This window comes from Hesperophylax consimilis, chromosome 19, assembly GCF_061612785.1.
Source record: "Hesperophylax consimilis isolate HC1 chromosome 19, BYU_Hcon_1.0, whole genome shotgun sequence".
In the NCBI taxonomy this organism is placed as follows: domain Eukaryota; kingdom Metazoa; phylum Arthropoda; class Insecta; order Trichoptera; family Limnephilidae; genus Hesperophylax; species Hesperophylax consimilis.
In genome coordinates, this window is record NC_142854.1 from 21,296,856 (window position 1) to 21,310,638 (window position 13,783).

Sequence of the window (13,783 nt, forward strand, 5' to 3'; positions counted from 1 at the left end):
TCCCAATCAATAAATTAATCATTTAAAAAAATGTCACAAAAAATTATTTAAGAATCACATCTGAATTTTTTCGGTCTCACCTCCAAAATATAACTAATAAGTTAATATTATTGAACGCCAATCTTGTAAGTATCATCCTTCAATGACCGACCTGTATTGAGTGTATTTAATAATAATATTATTTTGAAATGCTTTCCGAAGAAGAAGTCACGCAAGAGTACGCGCTTTTGTCCAACATCTCTTTATCCAATATCCAACGTTTACACACAAAATTTCGTCATTTCGCCCTACATCCAAATTAAAAACTTGTTTTCTGCGTAATTTTAAACATTTGGAACGAATTTAAGTCAAAAATAATAATTTCTATCACTTTAAATCATTTTAGTAAGTTTACAAGCGGGCTAATTTCATTTTATTTGCGTTTTTCGTAAAAAAAAACTTTGTTTTAAAAAGTTTCTCCCGATTTACGTTTTGGTCTGTTGGATAAAAACGAACTAGAGTGACGATGTGATGGTTGTAATTGAGGTACATTTATATGTACCAAATGTTAAGGCTTATCAGCAAATGAAGCCAAATGACTAAGCCCAGACCAGAGCTGAAAAACCGTCGTATGAAATTCCTGTGTCTAAATGTGAGAGTGACCTACAACAAATACCTGTCTTATACAAATTAATTTGACATCTCAATGAAGTCAGTGTCTTAAAAACAACAACAACAATTGAGATTAACTGAAGATTGAGATACTGAATTGAGATACTGATGCACGCCCTATTTGGGCTTTCACACTAAGAGACAAGATAAACACAGAGCACAGTAACAAAATATTGTACGACTGCCAGGAACGGCATACAATTTGAAAAACATTATTTTGATCTTCGACATCCATGGAGTCTATAAAGTGCCGTTTTCTGAAATTATGCAGTCAATTCATCACCTTCAAATTGTTTTATTTATTAAATTAATGATATTACAATAATATTATAAATCGATCATATCACTAGAGATTTCCTGTGTCAAGATATAGGGCAACACAATTAAGTATATTATTTTTTTTTAATACATGTGAACACAATGATTTATTTAAAATATAAAACTTACACACATAACTACAGTTATTGAAACAAAAATTAAAATAATATTGTAAGAGTAAAACCCGGTTCAATTAACGGCACAAATATTCTGACGCTAGTGATTTCCCGTGAATAACGCAGCGGGTCCACTGTGCTTCAATGTAATAACAAAAACCGTGCGTCCATATTTTACAATAGTATTATCTCTTTTTCTATCATGCGGAAATACGTAATTATTTTATCGTTAGGTAAATAAATAATAATTCTTTCCAGTTTGTATCAAATATTCATACTGGATACCATTCAATATAGGTAATAACAAAATATTTATCATGATTACTTAAGTTGTGATGACATTGGGCAATAGAATTAGGTATTCGAGTATACATAAGATTATGGAATAAAGACTGGAGAATTTAAATAAAATTCACCGTGACGCACATAATGATAACAACTACAGTTACGTGTATAAAGCTAAAATTCTTTTCATATTGCCTTCTTGGAGAAGCATCAAATAACTCTGTCTTGAAATCTGTTTGAATGACTTCTGGCTTATTCGGGTGTCTTTTAGTTGCCCAATATACTATCCTATGTGTCTTATATGACTGGAAATGTCATTAAAAGACTGAAGAAAACACAATAAATAAATGTGACGTTAAAGGACATATATACGTTCTCATAAAACAAATGTGCACTTGTGTGAGCTAGCTGCCTATCCTTGCACGATCTTAGCTGGAAGGCGGGAAGGGAATTGTGACGCGAGGGACCGGCGTTTGGACAAACGAGTGGCAGAAGGGGACAGTTGCAATAAGTTGAAACTCTAAAAGGTTGGGTTTCAATCACATAGAACGAATGGGTTTTTAAATTACTTACGGTCTTCGTTTTAAAACGTTTATTTCTTCGATACATGATTACCATCATATGCATTAGGCATTTATGTTATAAAAAAACACCACTTTAATGAAGTTCTTGTAAAATATAGACCATAATAGTTAATTTAAATACTTGCATAACCAATCAACCGTGCTTTATGATATAACATGAAAGTCGATTTTACAAATGCTATTCTTATATAACTTGTCTAAAACTGACGATAAATAAAAATAAAATAAGTTACAAGTAATTACACCAATATAATAGTAAATTGGCAGTTGTATTAACAAAACACGATTTACGACGATATGATTTGAGATTTTCACGGCCAAAAGTATTTAATTATATAATTACAATTAATAATAATTACTTACTACAGTGATTTCTTTTGGGGTATTACGCAGTGTTGCACTTCCCCTTTCTTTAATCAACGTTTGGGAACAATTTTCTCATTTTTTATACCACGTGCAACAAAAAAAAATGATTGACATCTAATTTTTTCATAAGAAAGGCTGTAAATGTTTTATTGACAGTATAGGGGCGTAAATGAACTTTAACGTTAACTTTGCATGAGTTGTGACCCTCGAAACATGAATGAAGTTTTTCTCCATTATGTGTCTTACTAAACATGATTTATCTGGAGAAACTACAATGGGAACATAAAAGAGATTATCTCAGGTAAGTGACTTTTTAATTTCCACTCTGGGAATATGAATAGCTGAGGAAGGAACATGAATAAGCTTTTCAGCCAGTATGGGTGCCTAACTACGGTATTAAATTTGACAATCGTGAGCAAGTGCAGTTCAAATAGGAACATTAATGATATTAATCTTCAGTATGGGTGAGTAAGTGCCTTGTTAAACTTGATTTGTCTGAACAGGAGAAGTTACAATGCGAACATGAGTGAGGTTTTTCTCCAGTATGGGTGCGTAAGTGCCTCGTCAAACTTGATTTGTCTGAACAGGAGAAGTTACAATGAAAACATGAATAAGGTTTTTCTTTAGTATGGGTGCGTAAGTACCTCCTTAAACTTGATTAAAATGAACAGGAGAAGTTACAATAGGAACATGAATAAGGTTTTTCTTTCGTATGGGTGCGTAAGTGCCTCCTTAAACTTGATTTAAATGAACAGGAGAAGTTACAATAGGAACATGAATAAGGTTTTTCTTTCGTATGGGTGCGTAAGTGACTTGTTAAACGTGATTTAAACGAACAGGAGAAGTCACAATGGAAACATGAAAAAGATTTTTCTCGAGTATGGTAAAGAATGTGTATTTTTAAATGTTCCTTTTGAGAACATGAATAGCTGCAGTAGAAACATGTATAAAATTTAAGACCAGGGTGTGTGCGTAAGTGCCTTGTTAATCTTGGATTGTCTGAGCAGGAGTAGTTACAATGAGAACATGAATAAGGTTTTTCTTCACTATGGGTGCGTAAGAGCCTTGTTAAACTTGATTTATATGCAAAGGAGAAGTTACAATGGAAACATGAAAAAGGTTTAAGACCAGTGTGTGTGCGTAAGTGCCTTGTTAAACTTGGATTGTCTGAGCAGGAGTAGTTACAATGAGAACACGAATAAGGTTTTTCTTCAGTATGGGTTCGTAAGTGCCTTGTTAAACTTGATTTATATGCACAGGAGAAGTTACAATGGAAACATGAAAAAGGTTTAAGACCAGTGTGTGTGCGTAAGTGCCTTGTTAAACTTGGATTGTCTGAGCAGGAGTAGTTACAATGAGAACATGAATAAGGTTTTTCTTCAGTATGGGTGCGTAAGTGCCTCGTTAAACTTGATTTATCTGAACAGGAGAAGTTACAATGCGAACATGAGTGAGGTTTTTCTCCAGTATGGGTGCGTAAGTGCCTTCTTAAACTTGATTTGTCTGAACAGGAGAAGTTACAATGAGAACATGAATAAGGTTTTTCTACAGTATGGGTGAGTAAGTGCCTTGTTAAATTTGATTTAAATGAACAGGAGAAGTTACAATGGGAACATGAAAAAGGTTTTTCTCGAGTATGGTTAAGAATGTGTCTTTTTAAATGTTCCTTTTGAGAACATGAATAGCTGCAGTTGGAACATGTATAAGTTTTTTCTTCAGCATGGGTGCCTAAGTGCCTTGTAAAACTTGATTTAAGAGAACAGGAGAAGTTACAATGTGAACATGAATAAGGTTTTTCTCCAGAATGCGTCTTCAGTTCCATCATCAGGTCTGAAAAAAAGATTGCTAAAAGTAGGTATCTATAATAAAGCGAGACGATTATGACAACATATTCAGACAATCAAAAATCGATTTTACCTGCAGCTCTTTCAGAGTACTCTAAGCATTCCTTTTTAACATCTGACAGGTCTATATCTATTTCTGTATAAGGGATTCCCCCTCCATCTTCTTCTTGGGGTCTTGGTTCAGCCTTGATTGATACAGTCTCCACATTAATATTACCTAGAATAATAAACCAACATCACATTAATATTTTTTGTTTTTGGATTTTTGCAGACGTTATCTTAAGATCCTCAAATTAATTAAATCCTAACAAGATTGTTTTCTTTTTCAATTAGATATTAACTTTCGTAACGATTGGTGTAAAATCAACTGCTTGGAATGTCATTTTTACCAATCCAAAATTAAGCCATTTTATCGAGCGAAGAAACCAATTATTGATCATGGTATTACTTTAGATTATAAGCAATATTTTGGCCAACACATAAGCAACGTCGGTAATTAATCTCTAAAGCTGCTTCGCTTCGTCAGTAAAATTACCTCTGACTTTAATAATAAAATTATCCTAAAAACTCTTAACTGTTCTCCGGTTCGCCCTAATCTAGAATATTTGCCTGCGTTATTGGTCTCTATTCTATGATGTTCACATTAATCATATCAAATCCGTACAGCATCGCTTCTTAAGGAGAATCGCTTGGAGGTAAGGGCTAGAAAGAGGCAATTATTCAAACGATGAATAAAATATTTCTTCTTTAGAAAAAAACTTATGTGGGAATATGATATTATCTCCTTTTAAAAATATATTAACAGTATGATTGACTCACATACGTTGTTGCAACTCATCCCTTTTAATATCTTTATCCAAAATTTTACGCAAGTAATATATTGTATTGATCTGGCAGAAGTGGTGAACTCAATTAAAACCGAGTTCCTACTTGACATTATCTTTATTTTTTTGTGCTCTATTTTTGTCATAGGTTTAATTTTTTTTATCCAGTATTGTAATATTTCTCCTTGTTTTAACTTCGCTATATACGACACCTTTATGAGATTCGCAATGCAACTTACCGGTTGGCTGAACACTCTCGGTATACTGCAAACATTCCTTCTTCACATCCGGGAGGTGGATTTCAACATCCTTGTAGGCCATTTCATCTGCGCTTTCTTCCTTGAATACTGATTTAGTCTCGATGTAAACACTCTCAGAGTTGGGAAGAGCCATGGCACTGCAGTGACAGTAATTGTTATCAGCTGAAAATAAACAAGACCTTTAACAAAACCTCAAAACACAAACATTATGTATAATTTTTAAATAGAGTAAGGATTTTGTACAACCTTTTTTTTATAAAACCTTTTTTAATATAATGTGATATAAAAATATATCTACTACAAACTAGATCTATTCAAACGATACATTACGAGATTAATGAATTAATTAACAGATGGAAGACTTATTTCCGACTTGACTTTCATATTATAAACAGTAAATTGTTGATAATATTATATACAGCCCCGGTGTTTAGTATTGAAACAGTTTATGATTATTCTAAATCCAAGTTCCTAATCAAAATTATAATTTTTTTATACAAGAAAAAATAAGAATAGTGAAATTAGTTTAATATTCCAATTATCACAATCTACGAAAAAATTTATTCGCTTCTCGTAACAATAATCTCATGAAAAATCTACCAAATACTGCAAATATTCCCCACGTTCATTATTGTCGTGTGGTGAATAAAAACAGAGTTCGTTTCGTGATTAATGGTGACTGTATAAAGTTGTCCACCTAAACTATAAGTGATCCACGGAATGTTCAAGAAACCAGCATGATTTCAAAATAAACAAACATCATTAACAGGTAAAGGTTTCTTTTACTTCCTCTCCTTATATTCCCTGTGATAATGACACAAATTCTTGATATTTCCTATTCGTTTTCTTTTATTTGAAATACCAACCGTGTATTTCAGCTAAAAGACAAAACCCGTTTACTAAGACTAGTTGCATTGCATGTACTTACGTTGCAAATCTATCCCTAAAGAAAAAGAATATCTTGTTAATCTTACGCCTATTATCGACATTTAGTGTAAATGTTACACATTTGTGAGGAATTGTAATAAATATTTTTACTAAATGGAATCCGGTAAAGTCTTTCGCTAGTTTTATAGTGTGACAGAGGCCGTAAGTAAACAAAGAACAAACTCGTGTACTCTCGTCACGACACGAGTTTACCAGCTGGTGTTGGGTAGCTCAGTATGTTATAACAGTAAATATAACTAGAACCTACTAACGTAAAGGCGAAGTGCGGCGGTCACTTATAAAGAGTTGAAGAAACGTCACTAGAAAAGTAGAAGTTTCTCAATTATAAAAACTTTGCTTTAAATGTGTTTGTAATTGAAATAATCTCAAGTGACATAAATTTAACACTATATTGTCTGGTTCATACGAAAGTTCTTTAAAAAGACGGGCAATAATAATTACTGGCGAGAAACACCACGGAAGACGGAGACGCCAAATATTGACTGACATTTGCACTAGAGATGGTCGATATTCATATCGCAGTTACAAGGAGCCGGTTTCGTTGCGGGCACTACTTTCTCTTGTAACGGTTTGTTTAGGAACTGGTTACTTCTGGAATATGTATTTTATTAAAAATGAAAAAATATTAGCAAAATTGTTAAAAACGCACTAAATGTTTGAATTTTTGAGGAAACTGTTTCTTTTTTACAGAATTCTCTAGATATAGTCCAATGTTACTTGGTACTAACAATTGAACTTAATACTGGGGTGGTGTTAAACGGCCATTTGCTTTGAACCAACAGACCAATTTTAATGAAATTGAGATAAGTATGCAGTTCTGTTGTTCTCAGAAGGCCATTATTTATACGAAATATGTGAAAAAGATATTTGAGACGTTTCAAAACACAGATTATCTTAAGTCCTCAAAAATTAAACAAGATTCCAAGCGTGCTTATCCAACATCCACACGTTGGCCAAAAACACCACTCTTTTACCGGCCGTTAAGTTACATTTCATATTAATTTATCCAACATCCAAACCATGTCTTGGCCGATGTGTGAAATTCAAACACTCCGTTTCGGGAGAAATGGAAAAAATAACAGGTTGTAACAAATTGTAGTAACATAAATTGGAACATAAGTTGTTGTAACATAAATTGTTGTAAAATAAATGTGACAAATGTCACGTTGGGTATCAAATGCAACACATAATAACAGGTTAGGTGTCAAAATAATAATTTTTTTAAAAATACTCACTTGATCTCAAACAATAATACTTGGTTATTAAATCACCTTAAAATAATTGAGTAAATCTGATAGAATTTTCTTATCAGGTGGCACATCAATCAATTTGTTATATTATATTATGGTGGTGAGGAAAATAAATTAATGGATATCGCAGGTGCCAAATTTTCCAAACAATTTTGTTAACAAATTAGTGCATACACATAGAGGCATAAAATACCCGTCTTACATAAATAACTCAAGACTCAAGAAAAAAAACATTGCAATTTATTTATTCACGCCCTATTTGGGCTTTTACACTTACCTAATTACAAAGAGACAAGATAAATACAGAGTTCAGTAACAAAATATTGTATGACTTTTTAAATAACCGCAGACAATTTTAAGAACATTATGGTAGATAGATTTTCAATATCCATGGTGTCTATAAAATGCCAATCTGGGCAGTCAATTCATCACCTTATATTTATTTATTTATTTAAAAAATAGTAATTTTATTACAATGAGATCTAAGCTCTCTTCTCACTAGGGAATTTTTGTGTCAAGATGTGCAGCTTTACAATTAAGTACAGTAAATATATATTTTTTAAATACATGTGAACTTTATGTAATATTGAAAATATAAACCTACAAAATAAACACAACAGTTAATCAAACTAAATTTAGAGGTACATTGCAAGAACAAAACCTGGTTCAATTTGGGGTACAAATATTTTGACGCGAGTGATTTCTTGCCAATAACGCAGCTGGTCCTCTGTACTTCAATGTAAAAAAAATATATATATACCGTTAACTTTAGTGGTATCTCGAAAACTCGTCATGACAATGTATAATAGGATTAGGTATTCGAGTATCAGTATTGTCACATAGTTTGACCCGGAGTGACGTGCATTTTGTGCACGGCTGCTCAAGTTTTAACACATTATGGACGTGCTAAAATTAATCGAAAACATAAAAAGTGACCTAAAAAATATAACTACCGTAAAAGATTCGAAAGTGCGAAATAACCTCGAATTAACCATAAACCTATTAGAAGAAACCTGGAAACAAGAGAAGAACAATTTCCAGGAACAAATAATAGATCTTCAAAAAAAAGTTATCACCAAACTCGAAAAAAATAATGAACCAAAATCGTACGCAATGGTACTAAAAGAACGAACGGTACAAATCGAAGAACCCAAATATGCCGTTATGATTGCTGCAGAAGGCAAAGAAACATCTGAGGACATAAAGAAAATTATTACTAAAACAATCAAAGCACCTAACCTAGGAATTGGTATAAATGGGATAAAAAAAGCATCAAACAATAAAATAATTATGACTTGCTCGAAAAAAGAAGACGCAGACAAACTAAAAACGGAAATAAATAAAAATAAAAACGGAATATCTGCTACAGAATTAAAAAAGAAGAGACCGTGCATGATCATTAAAGGTGTGGGAGGGGAGTATAGTGAAGATAATTTTCTTAACGACCTTTTGTTGCAAAACAATGAACTAAGTGATGCCCCAAATGATTCAATTAAAGTAACTAAAATATTAAAAAACAAGAAAAGTGACCAACTGCGCAATGTAATAATAGAAACAACAGGCCCAATCCGAAAGATATTACTTGATAAACAAAGGGTCAATATTGGCTTCGTCCGAGCGCACATAGAAGATTGCAATCCCTTAATGCAATGTTACCACTGCCTTGGTTTCGGACATACTTCCCTAAAATGTCTGAACAAAATGAACAAGCCCAGATGCATACACTGTGCAAAAGATCATTATTTTAGCGAATGCGAAAAAACCAAAGATATCGTAAAATGCTATAACTGCGAAAAAAACAATGCATCGTTTGGGACAAAAAATATTTACTTTTACTATTGTAAATACTTTTTTTTTTATCAACAGTTAATTTTTTTCAGTTATGTTTTCTTATAACTCCAATTAATAATTTATTTACTTAGCTTCACTCCAAATATAAACATACATTAAGATTTTAATTTATATTTTTCTTATACTTATTACAAACGTATTTATAATACATACATAACACTTCAATATTAGTCTCATTGCTCTATTCTGGATTATTTCGAGTTTGTTTAAGCTACTTGCATTACTAAGATAGAGAATACTAGAACAGTTTGTATGTAAATGGGTATTTATTTTTCATCGAGTCTATTCCTAAGTATTTACTTTATTATATGTTTAAATTATTTCCAAGTTTTCACTTTCCTATTTTAAAATTTTATATCATTGATATATGTTAAAAAATATTCTAACTATCTGGTGCCCTTCTGCAAGTATTTTTTGGTTTTTGTTATTGTTGCAGCTGTTTCGGCTTTCAAGGCCATTTTCAAACTGTGGTTAAGCCACGTTTTGAGGACTTATTAATATGATTCTATTTTACCCCCTCCCAATTAAAAATGATTTATTACCGGTTAAATCAATTTACTGATAAAATATTTGTGACAATAGATTTCATATTTTATTTTTATTACTTTAAATAGCAAAAGAAATAAAAATGCGGTCTAAATATAGCTTTAAAAACCAAAAATAACATAGGAACAAACCTTAAAAGCTCTATAAGTATCTTTATATAATCTTTGTTCGTTTAGTTTGGCAATCGGATAATTTTGTGAGAAAAGTGAATGTAATTTTTTCCTATATAACGACATATCTGTTTCTAGTTTGGTTACATAAAAATATGAACGAACAATGAACATATTGACATCGTTCGTCCATTTCATACGCTGTCTAGGAATACATGTTTTTGTTTTTTGGTGACTATCCATGTTCATCTGTACAGATGACAATGATCCCCTGTTCATCTACGTTATTATTATTATTATTATTAGTAATGCCGCTCGGAAAAATGGTTGTTACTTACCTGTCCCCTGATATGGATATTTTCCAATTTAATAAAACGTTCGAAAACGCGATTATTTCTTAATAAAATAAAATAAAATGTATATTTATTATTGGTTTTGTATAACTGTAAATGTGCAGTTAAAATAAAATAAATAAATAATATTTTTTAAGATTATAAAGGTAATTAAAACAAGAAATGTATATAGGGTGAAGGAACATAAAACCTTAGAGATAACAAAACAGTCAAGAATATATATCTAAGAGAAAGTTAAAATTGTATGGTGGTACGACAAAAATATGATTTAATTTTTTTTTTTTATATTTGTCATTTTTTTTTTTCGGGTAATTGGTTAAATAATTTTATTCCTTTATATACATAGTGATTCTGTGCTGTTATGGTTCCTACGGGTGTTACAGTTAGTCCACCAACAGAAGTATTCAGTGGGGTATTATTTTCATTAAAGATATTTATTATTTATTTATTTAACGCCCAGAGGGCTTTTACATGGTTGGTAGTATAATTTCAATTTGACAGATACTTTGAAACATAAAAAATAAAATTACGTTTGATAAAAGCTATGCAACAAGTCGTACAAACACAAGAAAAAAAAACAGAAAATTACAGCTATTTGTAGGTTTACATGATGTGTTTAGGAGTATTGTTGAAATAAATGTTTTAAATGATCCACAAAACTTGCCAAGTTGGTATTGAATATGTCAACATCACCCAAGTAATGATTTCCCATGGTGTGAAGTCGTTGTATCGGAGAGTGGGCAATGTAGTTACGCTTATGTGTGCTGCTGTAGAATATTGTATTTTGTCGTGTTGTTACTGTGGGTGTATGTATGTTTATAAGTTGCAGGAGTACACAACAGTCGAATTTAAAGTTAAGTATTTTGAATAAGAACGTTAAATCGTTTATTTTACGCCATCTTCTAATGTATGTATTTTTAGAGTATTTAATAAGAAATTGTATTTTAAGTCTTCGACAGGGATATTTAATTTAAAATTTATAAAACGTAGAATTTTTTTTTGTATTTGCTCAATGTTGTTTATGTGAATTTTGTAAGATGGAGACCAAACTACTGAGTTATATTCAATTAGACTTCTTACTAGAGATACGTATAATAGTTTAATGGCTTGTAAAGAATTAAAGTTTTTAGTTGTTCTTAATACGAAGCCTAGTGTTTTCATACCTTTGTTCACAATTTGATGGATATGATTGGTGAAACTTAGTTTTTCGTCCAAAATAATTCCAAGATCTCTCATTTCCGTTACTCTTTCTAAAGCTATGTTATTGATGGAATATTCGAATAAAACAGGATTTTTGTTTCTGAAGAAAGTCAAGGTTTTGCACTTTACTATATTTAAAAATAAATTATTTTGAACGCACCATTCTCTAAACTTACTAATATTTGACTGTAGTATATGGCAATGATTTATATCAGTTATTTTCTTGTATAGTTTGACGTCATCTGCAAAAAGCAATACCTCGACATCGTTGAAGCAATTGGTTATGTCATTGATGAAAATATCTTTGTGTAGCTGAATTAGTGCAATTTTGTCGTAATTTTTTGAAAGTGGAACAGCGAATTCTTGGAATACATTTTCTGTTGGGTAATAATATGGTTATATAATATATAATAATTTAGGATAATTTTTATATGATTTTAAAAAAAAATTCGAGTGGGAGAAGGGATATTAGATATGCACAACCCCAAGCTATGATTCCATATTGTAGTACAGAGTGCGCAAGTGCAAAGTGAATTTCTTTTAATATTTTTAATGAGAAAGTATTTCTAAGTCTGAAGAGTATATATATTATGTGTGTGCGTAGGTGTATATGAGAGTATCTGTATGTGTTTATGGATGAATGTGTAAGTGTATATATATACATGTATTTTTATAAGCAATAATTGTTCGTCTGAAACACTCATCCATATTGAAAAAATCTCCTGATAAAAAATACATGACGCCAACGGGACTCGAACCCGTGTCCATTCGATTTCCGGTCGAAAGCTCTGACCACTGAGCTATGGGGGCTTATTTCTTACCCGCGAAATTATTCAATATATGCTAGTGTTTCATTCAACAATTACTGCTGGTTACATTTTTTTTTTTTCACGTGAGAACAACCAACTTTATTTTATATGAGAAAGGCATTGTAAGTGCTAAATCTCTCACTAGATGGCGTTGAGACAAATTGTCTACATTTTTAGGTGAAATACTTGAACTTGTCAAATATTAATTATTATTTTTTTGATAAATTAATGTTTTTAAGACAAGATTTTATTTATGCATAGCACAAAGGATAACAATTATTTTTATAAGCAATAATTGTTCGTCTGAAACACTCATCCATATTGAAAAAATCTCCTGATAAAAAATACATGACGCCAACGGGACTCGAACCCGTGTCCATTCGATTTCCGGTCGAAAGCTCTGACCACTGAGCTATGGGGGCTTATTTCTTACCCGCGAAATTATTCAATATATGCTAGTGTTTCATTCAACAATTACTGCTTACTTTCTTACTGTCTTACTGCCACCGTTTCTGCGATCTGCGTAATTGTAAAAATCGTCCTCACGAATAAATCAAAACATCAACCGTGCAGTCACTCGTTTCAATCTCCCATATCTCCTGAACACCATTTACGGATTTAAAAGGCGCCGTAAATTGGTGCAAAAGAAAAAATCTCAATTTCAGATAGCCACCGCACCAGCAGCTGCAGACAAGGCACGGCAGAACGCGACAATTTCTGCAGACCAGCTAAAATAACACCCCAGACCGAGCATCTGTGTCGTTTGAGGACACCCAGACATCGTTCAAAACCGGCGATAATAAGCCCACAATGGATACAGCTATTAACTCTTGGTTAAACTACCCGTTTGCGGGCGCGACAATATTGCACTTTGGTTTGCACAAGCTGAAAGCCAGTTTTCAAAATCAAGAGTCAAGGATGACCTCAGCAAATATTACATTATTGTTGCCGCTTTGGATATGGACACCCTCAGAACCGTAAGCGACGTCGTCATAAATCCCCCTGCAGCAGACAAGTACACTGTTCTCAAATCAGCACTCATCGAGAGATTGCAAGATTCTGAAGAAAACATACTCACTCTTCTTCTAACCGGACTACAGCTCGATGACAGGAAACCGTATGGACTACTCCGACTCATGCATGAACTCGCTGCTCACACTTCGGCTGCAAAGGCAACCTCAACAGGTCCAGGCCACATTGGCTGCACTACCCGATGACAACCTGTTACAACTTACGTCTGCAGCAGATACAATTTTGGAAAGATACCAAAAACATAACGTGGAGCAGTAGACGAGAAACAGCGTAATTAAAACATTCCGAACGTAGATTTAAACGTATGTGCTGTACTCCAGAGTTTTCAAGAGCAAATTGCATCACTCACTCTCGAAGTCAATCAAATCAAAACGACTCGAAGAGAATGGCGTCATCCATCGACATCGTACCGGAATTCAGCGCGACGACCTCGTTC

The 13,783-nt window shown here is 32.6% G+C and overlaps 1 protein-coding gene across 1 annotated transcript in view; it reads right to left on the reverse strand.

Moving 5' to 3' along the window:
• Positions 1-669: 669 nt before the first annotated feature.
• The window catches only part of LOC149414976 (uncharacterized), a 28,733-nt gene continuing 15,619 nt past the window's right edge, over positions 670-13,783 (reverse strand). The window contains exons 4-6 of the mRNA XM_089642958.1: positions 5,228-5,410; positions 4,238-4,381; positions 670-698 (exon numbers count right to left, since the gene is read on the reverse strand). Coding sequence (XP_089499084.1) covers positions 670-698; positions 4,238-4,381; positions 5,228-5,410 — 356 coding nt within the window. The remainder of the gene's footprint in view (positions 699-4,237; positions 4,382-5,227; positions 5,411-13,783) is intronic.